The sequence below is a fragment of the Pistacia vera genome, unplaced genomic scaffold, assembly GCF_008641045.1.
Source record: "Pistacia vera cultivar Batoury unplaced genomic scaffold, PisVer_v2 Contig527, whole genome shotgun sequence".
In the NCBI taxonomy this organism is placed as follows: domain Eukaryota; kingdom Viridiplantae; phylum Streptophyta; class Magnoliopsida; order Sapindales; family Anacardiaceae; genus Pistacia; species Pistacia vera.
Window position 1 is genome coordinate 32312 of NW_022196365.1, and position 18604 is coordinate 50915.

At 34.0% G+C, this 18604-nt stretch overlaps 2 protein-coding genes across 2 annotated transcripts; one reads left to right on the top strand and one right to left on the bottom strand.

Moving 5' to 3' along the window:
- The first annotated feature begins 847 nt into the window (after positions 1-847).
- Positions 848-2154, top strand: LOC116107091 (pseudo histidine-containing phosphotransfer protein 2-like). The gene is made up of 6 exons (XM_031393382.1): positions 848-922; positions 1274-1404; positions 1484-1552; positions 1654-1725; positions 1938-2010; positions 2131-2154. The coding sequence occupies exons 1-6, from the start codon at positions 848-850 to the stop codon at positions 2152-2154; spliced, it is 444 nt and encodes a 147-aa protein (XP_031249242.1).
- Positions 2155-4320: 2166 nt separating this feature from the next.
- On the bottom strand, positions 4321-16438 carry LOC116107092 (putative ABC transporter B family member 8). Its single transcript, XM_031393383.1, has 9 exons — positions 16187-16438; positions 16027-16081; positions 9326-9504; positions 8606-9063; positions 6951-7491; positions 6689-6868; positions 5277-6563; positions 4768-5183; positions 4321-4672 (listed from the first exon to the last, which is right to left on the bottom strand). Exons 1-9 carry the CDS (start codon positions 16436-16438, stop codon positions 4321-4323), a joined length of 3720 nt encoding a protein of 1239 aa, XP_031249243.1.
- Positions 16439-18604: the final 2166 nt, after the last annotated feature.

Sequence of the window (18604 nt, forward strand, 5' to 3'; positions counted from 1 at the left end):
TAAGAGAAGTAGTTCTTTTTAAAATTTATATTTTATGATTAATATAACAACTTTCTTACAACATTACGTATAATATTATTATTTCTAATACCACTACTTATCATAATCTTCCAAAACAACTAGCAAGCTACAACTGGTATTAAAACTTTCAATTGTAAGTGGTATTTAGTAATATAAGAGTATAATCCACAGAGTGATTTAAGTTTTGGAAAGGTAATCTCCTGTATGTTGTTTAACTATAACATGGAAATTTTAGAGAATCCAATTCATTAAATTCAATATCTACAGTCATAGATATAAAATCTGAGACTCTTTTGAGAAAGATTTAAAATTCTAAGTTCATTACTTACAGAGAAATACTTCAATGTTTTCGTATAAAAAAGTATTAGAATGCTAACGGTTACGCGTCAACCGCTTACTTCACCACGTGTTATTAGTTTTAATATGATTCTAAATCAAGTTATTAGTTTCCTTTAATCACAAATCACTCGGTTATTATGGTGCAACGTGTCCACTATCGTTAAAGTAATATGAGTAACAAGTTTATATTGTCTACAACTGATTATTTCTAATAATCAATACTGTAATCTGAGTGTTCAGAATGAAGAATGGTATGCTCATACATAGGCTGACTCTTGTTAGTTTTCTTCTTGGCTCTATATACTCCCATTTGGCTTGTCATTTTTGCATCCAAAACTTCAATCACTTTCTCTCTAAGTAAATTTTTTCCAATTCTTCTTAACTTGAGTTGAAGAAATTGTTTTGAAATATTCATTTGTTTTTAATCACTTTCAGTTTTTGATATTCCTCCTTTAGCGTTGCTAACATTATTTTGATTCCGTTCAGAATGGCGGATTTGAAAGAACAGGTTGTTGCAATGAGGCAATCCTTCTTCGATGAGGTTCCTCTCTCTCCCCCACTGGTTCATTTTCCTGCCAGCCATTTTAGTACAAGAAAAATAGATTTTTGGAAGTGTTTATCTTCCTAGCAAAATGGATAGATTATATAAAATTTGTCACCTTTATTAATTAATTATCTTTATCATATTTTTCATGGAAATTCTTATACTACATTAATGTTTATGTGAAGGTTACATAAATGATTTTGTAATACGATTTAAATGCATGCATTTGCTTTTTATTTTGGAAAAAATAATTATTGTCTTATTTAGGAACATGAAATTTGAATTTTGATGATTTTGACGCACACATAAAAGAGTTAAAATGACGAAAGCCAAGTTAATAAGGGAAGATTTCTATGTTTCTTATTGCAGGAAATTCTGGATAACTATTTCATTCAACTCGAACAACTGGAAAACGAAGATAATCCTAATTTCGTTGAGGAAGTCGTCAGCGTGTTCTTTAGTGATTCCTTCAACCATTTAGCTATCATTGAGGAAGAAATGTAAGTTTAACAATATCAAATTTTCTTCTATATATAATGAAAAAACTACAATTAATAATGGGTTTGATCGATGATACAGGAACAAATCTCCTGTCGATTACCTTAAGTTAGACAGGTACCTTCATCAGCTCAAAGGTGGCAGCGCCAGGTAAATGAAAACAAGAAATGTTTTAGATCATTCTTACAAAATCATCTTAAATAAATATAAAAATATACATAAACTTGACTCTTGATTGTCATAAATTGCAGCATTGGTGCCAACAAAGTCAAGATTGCAGTTAACAGAACAAGAGAAGATTGCAAGGAAGGAGATATGGAAGGGTGATTTTCTCACTCTTATCTAATTAAAATATTATCCCATAATATGTATGAACAGACATATAGTAGTTTTGACATTGTTTTGAAAAAGTTTTCAAATAATGAAATGCTTTTACATGTCTACATCTTAACATTATTTTCAAAACACTTTCAACTATATATAAATTAAATAAGGTTGCATATGAAATTATTGACGTTGGGTTGAGTGTGGGCAGTGCCAGGGCCTCCTTGCAGGAGCTAAGAATGGAGATCAACTCTCTCAAGGCCAAACTCGAGACCTACTATGAGGTTTAAGTTTATCCATAAACACAGTTGTCTTTAATTTGATATAGCTTAATTTTGATTATAAATGAAACATCATTTCATTAACTTTTTAATTTTTTTAATATTATAATATGAATTTCTTAGCTGGTGGCACAAGTTGATCCATGAAGGAATCAGGAGCCCGCGGTGACAGTCGGCTTATTTGAAGTTCAGTTATGCTGGTGTTGTTTTATGTTTTTGGTTTCCAGTTTAGTGTCTGTCGGAATTTAGATTTGTAATGGGCTGACAACTAGATTTTCTAGGTGGTTTCTGGTAAACTGAATTCCTGTGTCTTGTTATGTAATAAAAGGTTATCTATGTTTTGGATAACCTCGAGTCGTACTTCGTTTCTTTCAGCGTCTTGTCAGCTTCAGTTTTCATTTTGAACTGAAGGGTGCTTTGTGTCAGTTCTCTATGTTATAATAAAATTTTCAATCTCTGTTATGAAAACCTTCTCATTTTACCGAGAGTAAACGATATATTCTCACCCAAGCTCTGATGAAATCTGGGTTGGTACCCTAGTTTCATTTATTTTAAATTTCAATCTTTAAAATAACACTGTTATCAATTTTTAAGGTATAGAGGGTGCAATTTTCATAATACCCTTAACCCTAAATTAAAAAAAATTAAGTTTTAACCCCTAAATTAGTAGAATTATAACTTACCATTTTATTTTCAAATTATCTCAATAACACCCTCGGTCACTCACACCCCCTCAACTTTTGCCTAATCTGGGATGTTTTCGATGGCGTCAAACCCCCTAGTCACCTCCATCACCTTCCCCATAGTCTGTCGTCCAAAACCCCTCTGGTTCCTGACTCATTGGCCCCTCAAATAGCCAGCGTCGTTAGGCTTAGGGTTTCGCTGTTCTTTGCTAGATTTCGGTCGATTCCGATGGAAAAAATCCAATTAGACACCACCATTGCAACCAACGTCTCCAACTCTATAAAACCCCTATGTCCTCAATAACCGTTTAGTTGTCGTTCGCTAGCCAAGAGTTCGTGTTCATCGATCGTTTTCTGGTGAAGTGGTGGACGACAAACGATGAGTTGTCGTGGCTGGGAAGGTTAGGGGTTTTGTAGGGGAGGATGTGAGGAGTCAAATGGTGGTGGTGGTTGGGGTTTTCGCTGTTCAAAACAACTAAAAATCGGCAAAAACCAATTGCATGTCACAACTATCATGGCTAGCGATCGACGAGTGATGAGGGGTTTTGAAGGGTAATTTTTTGTAAAAGAGAAGATGAGGGTTCAAATGGTGGTGACAAAGGTGATTTTGGGTGGAAGAATTGCCAGAAAAAGGGCGAAAAATGTTGGGGATGCTGTCTGCTAACATGCGTTGGAGGACTGTTAGAGGTGACGATCTACTAACGTGTGCTGTCCATGCAAAATGACCAATTTACCCCTTTACCGTTACATCAAACATTTTGCCGCCACTTTAAGGGTGAGAATCTGGAATAAATGTAACCATGGGTACCAACTGGGATTTCATCAAACCTTGGGTGGGTATGTGTCATTTACTCTTTTACCAAATCCTTTTTAATGTAACAAGTTATGGGTTGTCTATTAAAACGTTAATAAATCATTCTATCAATAATAAATCAAACAATATGATTATCAATATGGCAAAAGATGAACATATGGATTATAAAATATTGAATTAAGAGTATAAAGTCTAAGACAAACCTGATTTATTTATGATTTGTCATTCTTGGATACCTTATAGAAGAAGCGGCAGTTTTTTATATGTCACAAAAAGCGTAAGTCTTTCTTTCCAATAACGCACGCTTAATGCGACTAACAAATGGGTTAACTAAATTACTCAGATTGCGTTTGAAAATGGGACCTAACCAATTTATATATTAGTCTATTGGGTCTGCCCATCAAAGACCTAATAAACCCTAAAGCCTATTATAGCCTCAAACCTACACTAGTCGTCAAACCCAGATTATTCAAAATGAATCTATTAGGCAAATTTTGGAATTATCACATAAGCTTATTAGGATATCTCATTGAACTATGTATTTGTCCAGTTTGATTAGATCAAAATATAATTCATGTTAGCCCATAATTAAGAAATTTTCCAACATTGAACAAATCATTGACAAATGGGTTATGAAAGATTGAAGCTTAGTACTGATTAACAACCGTCCAGTCTGCTCATCACAACTCTTAGTGTAATTACACTGATATATTTAACACTATACAGGTTTTTTAACTGGGAGGTTTGGAATATAGTCTGGCATATATAGGACATAAATTCAACAACAAGCTCTCCCCATTTGCCATTTTTGTATCTCTATGATTGAAGGCTGGCGAGGTTAAAGAAGGCACCCCGCATGTGTTTGAGTTGAGCATAGGTTCCTCGTTCCACTACCTTCCCATCTGCAACCAAGGCAATGGAATCAAGCTTTTTTATGGTGTTGAGTCGATGAGCTACCACAATTGTTGTCCTTCCCACCATAATTCGGTCCAACGCTTCTTGCACAACCTGCTCAGATTGCACATCCAGAGCACTGGTTGCCTCATCTAGTAGCAGTATTGTTGGGTTCCTGATTATAGCTCTTGCAATTGCTATTCTTTGTTTCTGCCCTCCTGATAATTGAACTCCTCTTTCACCGCATTCAGTTTCATACCCATCTTTTAGTGATCTACAACAAAATAACATGATGTAGTAAAAAATTAGCTCAAAAACAATCAGATTAGGTTAATTTTCAAACACTAAAAGCTTGCATAGCATACTTACGAAATGAATTCATGAGCATTTGCAGCCCTAGCAGCTTCCGCCACCTCATTTTCTGAAGCATCAAGCTTCCCAAACATGATGTTATCCCGAATGCTGCCTGAATATATCACTGGCTCTTGGCTGACAACCGCCGTGTATCTTCTATACCATTGAACGTCTAGCTCCCTTACATCTACCCCATCTATTTTCACTGACCCCCTCTCAACATCATAAAATCTTTGAATCAATCCAATAACGGTTGATTTTCCACACCCACTTCTTCCTACGAGTCCAACACTTGTTCCTGGTTTCACCTCCAAGGAAAATTGTCGCAACACAAGGTTCTCTGGCCTGTTTGGGTATGCAAAATCAACCCTTTTCATCTCTATCTTCCCTGCCATTTTTTCTAACTTGCTTCCACTTGACCCTTCCCCTGCCTGATAAAATTTACAAACCCATCTATCAAAGTAATACTTGAGGCTACCATTTCAATTGAAAGAGTAAAATTGGATAAAGTGTATGTTACTTACATGTGAAGAGCCTGGAATGAGAGATTGGCGATCAAGAATGTTGAATACGGATGCAATTGCGGTTGAGCCCTTGGCTATATCAGAAGTCATGCTTCCTGCATCAGCTATAACCTTTCCAGTGCTTACTAATATGAAAAATGTCTTAAACACATCCCCTGCTGAAATCTCTCCCTTTTCCACCAAAGTACCACCATACCAGAAATCCAGAGCCCATGACATGAAAGTTAGGCATTGAGCAGACCCCATACCAATTCCAGCAAGCCATGATTTTTTCGTTGCCTCCTTTCTGGGTTCCTCTTGAGCCTCATCAAAAAGTTGAAGAACCTTTCCCAAACTTCCGTATGAAGTCACAATTCTATGATTAATCACTGCTTCCACAGCAATTTGAGTACTGTGATTTTGTGCCTTCACAAAATTGGTTGAAACGCTTGAGAGCAATACTTTTCGAGTATAAAAACACAGAATCGTGAGAGGTTGGACCGCAATCATAACTATTGCTAATTTCCAAGCCACAACTAACCCCAAAATCATCGCAATGGTAACGGCAGAAGTAGTTTGAACCAATAAGGATACTCTGTCTGCAACCAGGGACTTGACCATAGAAGCCTCATTACTCAATCTCGAACACAAAGCTCCACTGGAATTTTGCTCTTCATCAAACCAAGCGGCTTCGAATGTCAGAATCTTTTCAAGCATTCTTATCCTGATTCTCTTCGTTAGCCGTTCACCCATATAAGCAAAATTGTAATGTTGCACAAGATTCAAAACAAGAGAAATCAAGGTAAGAGAAGAGAAAATTAAGGAATATGTACGAATTCGAGCCTGCATTTCCTGGTGGGTTTTTGCGAAGAAAGCTGAAATCATGCCACCGATGGTTAGGGCATAAATAGGCTGCACTGAGCCAAAGGCTACAGCTGAGAGGCTTCCAGCAAGACCTTGCTTCCATTCAGGCGCATTTAAAGAGAGAAGCCTAGAGAAGGACGGTGGCGCGTGAGTTACCGGCTGTGGGCTATCAATAACGGATAGTGGTGAAGCAAACACAGCCGGGCTCGATTTTGATGTACTAAGCCGGCCACCACTACTTCTTGCCGCTGATGAGTAATGCGTTTCTGGGTTTGGTTCTTGGTCGTCACAGCTGAATTGTCTCTGCATTTTTGCCATTTTTGCATAGTGGCCATTTGTTCTGTTGATGAGTTCACTGGGTGAGCCTATTTCGACGATGCAACCGTTACTTACGACTGCTATAAGATCTGCATTCCTCACTGTTGAAAGCTTGTGTGCTACTACCTGACATATCAAACAATTGTTAAAAAGAAAAATGATGCAATTGCATAATCTGTATACAAACATTATAAATGACCTATTTATTGTAATATATAGTAGCCAATATCAGTTAAATTAGTCAAATTTACCAGTGTGGTTCTTCCCATAGAGGCTTGATCAAGGGCATTTTGCACCAATTTTTCTGATTCAGAGTCAAGAGCACTTGTTGCTTCATCAAGTAGGAGAATCACAGGGTTCTTAATGATGGCTCTAGCAATAGCAATTCGCTGCTTTTGTCCACCTGATAAAAGTGCTCCACGTTCACCAACCTATTACACCAGCTGATTATCTTAATTAGTGAAGACTAAATTTTCTTCAACTTACTCATGATGAAATTTAAGAGCCACTTACCTTTGTTTCATAACCTTCTGGAAGTTGTCTTATGAAATTATGAGCATTTGCAGCCATGGCTGAAGCAATGATTTCATCCATGGTGGCATCAAGCTTCCCAAACATAATATTTTCCTTTATTGAAGTCCCAAACAACGCATGTTCTTGACTAACTAGACCCATCTTCCCTCTAACCCATTTCAACTGCAGTTTTCTGATATCTACACCGTCAATCTTCACAATTCCATCATCTGCATCATAAAAGCGCTGCACAAGTGCAATTGCAGTTGATTTTCCACTTCCACTTGCCCCAACAAGAGCTACAGTTTTGCCTGCTTCAACTTTGAGACTGTAATCTTTCAGTACAATTGAGTCAGGACGAGAAGGGTAGGTGAATTTTACATGCTCAAATTCTATTTCTCCTTGAATTTGTTCCAATACAAGTCCTTTTGTGTCTTCACCATCAATTTCAGGAATTCTGTCTATCCTGTTGAATATTCTTGTTGCTGCAACTGAAGCTTCTGTGAAGTACTTTACTTCAGGAAGTGCCATTCCAAGGGATCTGCATGCATCATATTCACCTTCTTTTTTAGAATAAATACACATCAATTTCTTTTTTACAAAAATAAATCAACGTCTCTTTTATTCAAAAAGTATTACATCAATACTTTGTACCGTTGGATCAAAGGAGAGAAAGGGTTGAAAATTCAAATCAAGCTTTTTAAGTTAAAAATTGCACCAAATAATTAATGCTTTTGACTACAATAACTAAAGATATTCGCAAATGCAGCATAAATGATGACTCCAATTTCAATCTCTTCTTTCCTCTTGCTTAACTAAATGCCATTAATTTCCTTCTAAGAAAAATAATATTTAATAAAGTCTCTCCTTTAAAGTGACACATTTCATGGCAAAATAAGGTTCAAAATACTTGCTTTTTATGAGAATCCAGAGACTCGATATTTTTGGCTGAAGGGAAAAACGTTATATCAAATAATATAGCTAGTTTCCATCTCTTCAAAGTACAGAATATGACTCATAGAGCAATGAATTTATAAGAGCATATGAACTAAACCTTTAGGAGTTTGTAGAAGAAGCTTAGATCTTTGCTTAAAGGAACATGGAACTTGTATATGTTAATTGGTGGAAGAACCTTTCTACAACAAAGTGTATTTAAATATACTACAGGATTAAAAACTAAACCTCAAACAGAGGCACCCAATAAATGAATTTCAAGCTAGCTAGGGGATTAAGCATGGAGGTCCCATCCTCAAGTCCTAGATACCAGTATTTGTTCTTCTTTTCACGATTTATAAAAGATGAAGGTTTCAATTATGAATCCATATATAAATGATTACAAGGCTGAAAAGCTAGTTATATAATTAAATAGTGAAGTATAGTTGTAGTAAGGCTTCAATGGCATGTAATTGTAAATTAAAGAGGAAGAAAGCTTTAATAAGATGATGATGAAGATGAGTATTTTATGAAGCATCTATATTGTTTATTGATAAAATCATTTAGAAAAATCTAGCTACTTTAAGATTCATCAATATATAAAGATGGCTTTTATACCGAATCTCATTATATTTACATACGAGCAATCTGTATTTATATATAATTAGAATCTACTGATTAGAAAGATTGATTTATATATATAACGAAAGTTAAGCACATACAGTCCACTCAGTACGAAGGAAATGCCAGCTGCATAGATCCTTCCGCCGCTTTCTCCTTTGTACATCACCAAACGACTTCCATACCAAGCAAGGAAAGCCCATATTGCAAAAGAAAGCCCTGTGCTCCCCACAGCCAAACCTTTTGCTATGCCTTGTTTAATTCCCAGTTTCGTTGTTCTATCCAATATATCTGAATATCTATCAACGATTCTCCTCTCAGCCGTGAATGAATACACAGTCTTAATCGAGCTTAGAGCCTGCTCTACAATGCTATTTGCTATGCCATACTCCTTGTAGGCTTTCTTCGACAGATAAAGAAGGTATTTTCCATAAATCATTCCAGGAATTATCAGGAGAAGTAGCGTTGGAAAGGCTACTATAGACAACCTCCATGAAAAGTATGTGGAGAATGCAAGTCCTGAGATGAACACAGAAGCGTGCATAAGAAACATGGGCACCTGCAAAACATAAAAGAAAACGTTTCAAAATAATTAAGGACTCAGATATCTTAAACCATTAAATGGAAGAACAGAAGAAGATGAACATAGAACTAGGCCCGATGAATCCATTTGATTTTCACAGAAAATCTGGAAATCAAACTCATGAATTCAATTGATTGCAATCAAATGTTTATTTCTTATAGAGTGCATGAGTCATATCACGTTCTTGGGTCGTCAAGAAAAGGTGCTTAAGATCCTTTTCCTATTACAAAATATTTACCTTTTCACTGAGAACTTCTTGTATGAGAGACGTATCTTTTGATATGCTGTTAATGATTTCCGAAGTTGTTGCTTCTTGTGAATCAAAAAATCCGACTTCTTGTCTCAGAACAGCTTCCAAATACTTGTAGCGGATCTTCAGCACCTGCCGCTCGCTGGTTTTGCTCCAACAATAACCTTCTGTGAGAACAAATTATATATATTCATTAGTCTCAGAGCCATTTTCTTTACTTAAATTTATACGAGGGTTTTTGTTTTATAGCATTGAAATGAGTAGTTTACTCAAATTAAATTTGGGCATTCTAGGGTTCCATAAAATGACCTCGTTTCCTTATGACAGTTATTGTCTCCTTTTTACCAACTTGAGTTCTTCAATGCTCTTTGGAGCACAAAGAGACTCTTGATCTAATTAGCTTTAAGTGTCCAAACATGCCCTTATCCTCAAAAAGCAAATTAAATCAAAGATCCATAAAAAGAAAAAACACAAATTATTTTAAGATTTTTTAATAGATTTATAGAATACCATTAGGCCTAAAAAATTTTATAATTTTTTATCTAAACCGTCCAAAGGATCCCAAAAAGCCAAAAGCCCAAATTCATTATAATTTTTTTACATAAATTTACAAAAAAAAAAAAAAAAAACATGTTTCATATTTTCCATTCACACCTCCAAATTAACTAAATTAGTTATTTAAATGTCTAAATTTCAAACAACATTCAATCCCTAAAATGATGAAAGCATTTCATATTCACCCCTCTACACAGCCAATGTCGCTGTCGACGTTAAAGTGATGATTCCATCAAGTTTCTCACCAAAATCGATCGGATTCATCGCTTAATCATTCCCAAACGTTTTCCCAACCTTGACAACCCCCAATTTGGCGATTTTTGTGTTTTCGCAACCCATTTTCATTCTTCACCACGTGCGACAACCATTTCCAACATGTATCCACTGTCGTTGACCTTCCCCGACACCATCATCTTCGTCCCCTCAACCCCCTCTCCAAAACCCTCACTTACCTAACCCGTAGCTTCGTCCACCTCTCGCCCTCACAAGAAAGATTAGGTAATTTGACTATATTTCAATTAAAAAGATTTAATTTTCAAACTTGAATATAATTTAATTAAGATTTGCATTTCAAAACGTTAGAAAAATAATTTTGAAATAATTTTTTAAATATGCTTATATTATAAAAGAGCCCTAAATAACTATTGTCTAGGTCACAAATTTCTAGACTGCCCATTTACAAACAATTAATTAGGGTAAGAAATATAATCTCATTTTCTCCTGGTGCTCTCTTTTCCTCAGTTTAGCCAGTCTCTTATCTTTTAAGCTTAACTCCATACTAAAGCTCATAGTAGCTATTTCATCTTAGAATAAAAGCAACCTGATCCTGGAAATGGCAGAAAGTGTGTTTAACTGTGTCTACTGTAGTATGTTAGTACATATATTCAAGCTGTTTAGTCGAATATATTAGTATAACTCCTATATATAGCTTTGTTATGCGTAGTGTGAAATTGCTTGAGGGAAACTTGATCTGGAAATTTCAGGCTATGCTCTAAATCATTGCTAATGATCAGAAGCCTAATAGATGTCACTTTTTTTTCCCCAAATATTTAAGTACTTATATGCGTCGAAGAGTTCTTTGATAGGGAAATCTACTGATTACTAAATTGCAAGGCTGCGAAGATCTTGTGTATTTAGACTTGAGTGTTTGTTTCTCATAAATGATTATTTGCATTCACCTTGAATCCAAGAGTCAGCTACTGCTACCTCCAATTTCTGTATGAGAGGCAGTGCAAAGTATATTCTAATAACTCTAATATTGTTGAAAAGTTATGATCTTGTGTTGTTAAAAGCATTGCTATTAATTTATTTAGAAAAATATGCTATGTGAATAAAATTATATTAAGTACAGGATATATAGAGGATTCTAATATAAGAGTGGAGGTTTATAATTACTCATTAATGCTAATTCCAACTATGTTACTTATAATTAACAAAAGTTCTATGGGAAGTTTTTTTTTCTATAGATATTCTTTATCAATTTTAGGATAGCTATCATTTTTCATAATTATTTTTAGATGTCACTAAGTATTGAATATGATTGAAAATAAAGCTTAAATAAAACGTTTAATTTATTTAATGAATTTTACAAAATGATTACAAATACTATATATCTACGTATCGTTATTATGTTAGTATGATTCTACTTAAAGAATTATTACTACGACTTTCTTCTTGGATGTTCTGTTTTCTCATATAAAACATAAATAGTATCCTATCACACCACCATCAGCATCACCTTCATCTCCACATTAAAACCCACATCATCTCGAACTCTGGTTGACCATTGATCTTACGTCGTCGTTGCCACCTGTCTAAGACATGAAAACCAAATGTCTTTCTCCCTGATTCTGGCAACTTCCAACACCAACCATCCCATTTGACACCACCATCAGCATTACCTTCATCTCTACATCAAAACCTCCATCATCCTGAACTTGGATTGGTCACCAATCGTCATTGTCGTCACCTAGCTGCTTCGCGATTTCCTGATTTTCTTAATATAAAACAAAAAATTAGAAATTTATTACGATTTTATATATAGATAAAATAAAGCATAAGTAAATAGATTAATAAAATCAATTGTCGTACATGTTTAATATAATCGAGTCTCTAATTTTTTTGCATTATGATCTAGCCTTCAATGATGATTATCAAGCTTGCTTGGGTTATTATTATTATTTTTTTATTTAAAAAAAACAGGTCTCAAAGTTTGTTAACAATTTCTATTTCATCTTATTTAGTTTGCTTAACAGTCTAGGAGAAAAAAATCATCATTTATTAAGAGATTTAAATGTTCTTTTGGATCTCCAGTTTTATCCATAATGTCTATGATGAAATTTCATCTTTTGGTAACAGATAAAACTAATAGTTTGTATGAGAGTGAATGACAATATATAGTGAAAAGTCTACGGCTGTTGATCTAGTGATCTAAGCAGACATTGGTCATCGAAGACTAGCGTATTGATGTCAAGTGCAGTGACAAAAGATACAACCATCGCAAGTGATGTCAATAAGTCGGTCTTTGGTGGCCGATGTTTGCCTAGATCGCCAGATCGATGGTCATTGACTCTTCAATCGCTGGCGTTGATGTTGGAAGAGTGAAAGAACGTCATCTTCCAACGACTTTGATCAATGTTGACCGGTTTTGAAGTTTATAAATTTTTTAAAACTTTTTTTAAATAGAATAATAAATTTTATATTATTAAATTTAAACTCTTCAATTGTTGCCATTGATGCCGGAAGGGTGAAAGAACATCATCGTCCAACGACTTTGATCGGTGTTGACTGGTTTTGAAGTTTATAAATTTTTTTAAATAAAATAATAAGTTTTATATTATCAAATTAAATTAAATTTAGTTATATATAGAATATGCTATTTCAATTTAAATATTTTATGAAATATTTTAAATTATTAGGTTATTTTACCTAATATATTTTCAAGAAATTTTATTGTCTAGCATATATGTGTGTGTGTATAATATAGTACTATAGGCATTTTCGTCTAAAAATCGCAAATTTTATTCCATTCCAACACTATTTTTTTGCAGTTTTTTAATTTTTTTTCAAAATTTCAAAATTTTTTATTTTCTGATTTTTCTTCTTTCTTAAATTTTTTCCCTTTTTTTTTTTTTTTGGAAATTATATTTTTATATACTTTCATAAAATATATACAATTTTAATGAAATATTATTTTGTAGTTTTATAAATATTTAATTGACAGATATTATTATAATTTTTAAAAATAAATATATACCATTTTAAGTTTTATTAGAAATATGCATACTTTAAAAGTGAAACCTCCATTATAGTTATAGAAATTGAAGACAAAGGTTTAAATGGCTAATTTCCAAGTTGGTGAAGCCGTGAATGCAATTGTCAATTTTCTATTTGTATTTTAAGGGTGTAACTGATATTGACCCTATAGTAAGTTAATAACATTTGCATGAACTGACGAGAATAATCTTTCACTGTTAAAACTAAGGTCTGAATTTTAAAGATGGGCGAGAAAATGTTTTTTTCAAAGTTTATGGGTGGGAAAATGTAGTTATGCCAAACTTTAGGTGGGAAAATGTTATTCACTCTTTGTATGAGGTACGACTTATACAGGGTATGAGCAGTGTAAAATGGGTAAAAAGACCTAGGGCAGTTGGTCTATTAATCTCATTTGACTTGAGAGGTGTTCTTAAAATGTTTTCATTGCATTTTTTCTTTATGATCACTTCAAATTACTGAGTGGTCATGGAACTTCCACCGTGAAAGAGGTTACATTAATTTGCAATTCTCACTTTACTTCCAGTGATTAAGTACTTGGATATAAGGTAGGCGTTGATTGACGTGAAAACCTAATAACCATATTGCACATAATCTTGAGTTTCTAGGCGTAAGATATTGTGAAAGTTTTGAGGTTGATGATGAAATATTGAAGCTTGCTTCTCATATTACTAAATTCAAGCATGAAGGTTCAAGACTCTGTGATCCATAGTTTGATAGTATTCAAAGTGTTTGATGCTTTATCTGAGAACATAATTTATTCTCTTCCGTATTTTACTCACTTGTATATATTCACCTACCTGCTTTACAAACAGGATCGGCCCAAGGGGTAGGCAGGTGAGGCATCTGCCTGGAGCCTCCAAAAGAAATGCCCCAAAAAGGGGTCAAAATTATTTTAAGATTTTTTAAATAGATTTATAGAAATACCATTAGGCCTAAAAAATTTTATAATTTTTTATCTAAACCAGTCCAAAGGATCCCAAAAAGCCAAAAAGGCCCAAATTCATTATAATTTTTTTACATAAATTTACAAAAAAAAAAAAAAAATCATGTTTCATATTTTCCATTCACACCTCCAAATTAACTAAATTAGTTATTTAAATGTCTAAAATTTCAAAACACACATTCAATCCCTAAAATGATGAAAGCATTTCATATTCACCCCTCTACACAGCCATAATGTCGCTGTCGACGTTAAAGTGATGATTCCAGTCAAGTTTCTCACCAAAATCGATCGGATTCATCGCTTAATCATTTCCCAAACGTTTTCCCAACCTTGACAACCCCCAATTTGGCCGATTTTTGTTGATTTTCGCAACCCATTTTCATTCTTCACCACGTGCGACAACCATTTCCAACATGTATCCACTGTCGTTGACCTTCCCCGACACCATCATCTTCGTCCCCTCAACCCCCTCTCCAAAAACCCTCACTTACCTAACCTCAGTAGCTTGCCGTCCACCTCTCGCCCTCACAAGAAAGATTAGGTAATTTGACTATATTATCAATTAAAAAAGATTTAATTTCTAAACTTGAATATAAAAATTTAATTAATGATTTTGCATTTCAAAACGTTAGAAAAATAAATTTGAAATAATTTTTTAATATATGCTTATATTATTAAAAGAGCCCTAAAGTAACTATTGTCTAGGGTCACAAATATTCTTAAGACTGCCCCGTTTACAAACAATTAATTAGGGTAAGAAATATAATCTCATTTTCTCCTTGGTGCTCTCTTTTCCTCAGTTTAGCCAGTCTCTTATCTTTTAAGCTTAACTCCATACTAAAGCTCAATAGTAGCTATTTCATCTTAGAATAAAAGCAACCTGATCCTGGAAATGGCAGAAAGTGTGTTTAACTGTGTCTACTGTAGTATGTTAGTAACATATATTCAAGCTGTTTAGTCGAATATATTTAGTATAAACTCCTATATATAGCTTTGTTATGCGTAGTGTGAAATTGCTTGAGGGAAACTTGATCTGGAAATTTCAGGCTATGCTCTAAATCATTGCTAATGATCAAGAGAGCCTAATAGATGTCACTTTTTTTTCCCCAAATATTTAAGTACTTATATGTCGTCGAAGAGTTCTTTGATAGGGGAAATCTACTGAATTACTAAATTGCAAGGCTGCGAAGATCTTGTGTATTTAGACTTGAGTGTTTGTTTCTGCATAAATGATTATTTGCATTCACCTTGAATCCAAAGAGTCAGCTACTGCTACCTCCAATTTCTGTATGAGAGGCAGTGCAAAGTATATTCTATAAACTTCAAATATTGTTGAAAAGGTTATGATCTTGTGTTGTTAAAAGCATTGCTATTAATTTATTTAGAAAAATATGCTATGTGAATAAAATTATATTAAGTACAGGATATATAAAGAGGATTCTAATAATTAAGAGTGGAGGTTTATAATTACTCATTAATGCTAACTTCCAACTATGTTTACTTATAATTAACAAAAGTTCTATGGGAAGTTTTTTTTTCTATAGATATTCTTTATCAATTTTAGGATAGCTATCATTTTTCATAATTATTTTTAGATGTCACTAAGTATTGAATATGATTGAAAATAAAGAGCTTAAATAAAACGTTTAATTTATTTAATGAATTTTACAAAATGATTACAAATACTATATATCTACGTATCGTTATATAATGTTAGTATGATTCTACTTAAAGAATTATTACTACGACTGTTATTGTCTCCTTTTTACCAACTTGAGTTCTTCAATGCTCTTTGGAACACAAAGGCCTCTTGATCTAATTAGCTTTAAATGTCCAAACATGTCCTTATCCTCAAAAAGCAAAATAAATCAAAGGTCCAAAAAAAGAAAAAACAAATAAAATTTTTAAAAATTACCCATAAAAGCCACCACCATGACTGCTAAACCCAAGTACACAAAATATAAGCTGCACTATTACAAGATCAAAAAAATAAATAAATAAACGTGGGTGAGAAAGAGTTAGTTGAAACAAAAAAAGAAAAGAGTGAGTAAGAGATAAGTGTGTTGACGGCTAACCTTTCCGACTTCGTCCATGAAGCTATAACGATTTTGGGTATTACCATATCCCAAACTGTTCATTATGCGGTTGGCAAAGACAAGTAAACAGTTTGTAGACATGCCATCTACAATAGCTCCAACAGTTCCCAACATCATTAACAAAATATCTGTCCAATTAGCATATCTTAAAATTATTGCTATACTATTCTTACTCTCCTTTCTTCTCATCTCTCCTTTCTCTGGCTCGCTCATCTCTGAAGAGCTACTCATATTTTACTTACAAAATTTTAGTGTAGAAAGAAGTGGTCACTGGTATGGGCCAAAAATAGTAATAGGCCTTTTCAGGCCCAGATACAAAACGTCTACTGTATGGGTCAATGCCATCGCCCAATCCCGATTGGGCCCACACCAAGATCCATTGAACAAGTCGGCCCATTCCTCGAAATGGGTTATTTAAACGACATGGATCGTTCCCCGACTAAGGCTACTCAACAAGTTGGGCCTTCTTACAAGCCCACTTGGGATCAGGCCCATCAGCCCATGACTACTCCAAATGACTTAGAGTCCTACTAATATCCTAATTCGCTTAAGAGTTTCACCTTCAACCTTTTTCATCCAAGATCTCGAATCTTACATGAATTATAATTCTTACTACTACTAAGGCAAGTAAATTAGGACTTTCTTGTTTACTCAAACTCCATCATTATGAACTCAGAGTTCTACTATAACTCAAGCTACTTGAGCTACCTATATAAATAGAGACCTGACCTCTCATTAGAGATTCAATCTCAATATCATCTACTTGCTCTTAAAAATTCTTACTTTCAAAAACCATCGCTACCTTCCCCATAGTCCTAGTCTTTGACGAGATTCTACTAACCCTTCCTCCCTTAGCCCTCACTGAATTACCCTTCAAGCCTCGTTGACTTGAGCGTTGGAGTGTTTATGGTAGAAACCACACCGTGTCCCCTATGAGCATCGTGATTACTTCTTTATATCTAGAAGATCGTTAGTGGCCTCAACCTCACAAGATCTGTCCTTTCCGTAACTGTAGATTTTACTGTCTGCAACAATCGACACTAGACTTGAGTGTATATATTTATAAGGAGGGGGATGTAACTGAATGTCATGATTTTCCATGAAGCAACCATTAAGGTTTATGTGGGGTTGTTAAAGACATTATTTATATATTGTGGGTGCTTGTTACTTTCAACACCATCAAAGCGATTGAGCCAGGATAAATCAATTTTTTTTTAATGGGCCATTTTTGTTATTGTCTCTTACTTTTTGTTATAAGTAATGCTAGGTCCATAATCAAATCTCACAACCTCCGACGTGGTAGCTTATCATTAGTTAGCTCACAAAATGGGTCTCGCCTGCTAGTATGGGTCCTACCTACCTATTTGAGAGCCAACCAATGACAAGTTGTCACTTCGGAAATTGTGAGAGAAGGTTGTGGACCTAGCATTATTGTTTTTTTATATGAAAACAAAAATGAAGTAATACAATTGGCAATAACAAATGACGAACATGGCATTAGATTTACCTCCAAATATTTATTAATTATCCTGAGTCCTAGCAATAGTTTATACATGATAGCATCTAGGACAAAATAATCTATTAAATTATTTTCCTCAAGTAAAATTGAATGGTAAGATAACTAATTTTCTGTTATTTTTATTGTTTACTGTTTTTGGTTAGGGATTTTAGTTTGAACATTATTTTAATTTCCAAGAAGGCATACATATGTACCATGAAGAAATATCCTTATCTATTGGTAAAAACATATTGGGGCAAAGCAATTGCAACACAAATTACAACTATAATATCAGCAAAATGTATGGAAGCAAAGCAATTACAAAACCAATTATAACTTATATCTATATTGGCAAAGCAATCAAAAAATTAATTACAACTGATATCAGAAAAAATGTATTGAATTAAAACAATTGTAAGACCATCTACAACTATTTTGGTTGAGAAATATATTATTTCATATAAGTATAATTATAAAGCACTATCATGAATATTGTATGTAACAACACGATTGGATTGGAATCACATTACATATTTTAGTCAAGGCAGACCATAGAACACTTATTTTTTTGGGTAAACGTGGTAATTTTATAAAAGAATCAAAGAATACAATCTAGGAGAAGGAGATCCCTGCCACCAAAACCTTGAACTGGCCCAAGATTTGTGAACTATACAAAAACCCAAAAGATTATGACGAAATATGGAATGCATCTTTATTGTAGCTTTCCCTTGATCTCTGCTGGCCGAGATCTAGAAATGATAGGGCTTCAATCAATCACCTTAATTTATGTGATTGATGATAATTACAAAGATTTGTATTTATTATTTTCCTATTCTACATTTACAGAAATTGTATAAATTAGCCATTGTACAAGCTTACAACACAATATAGAAAATACA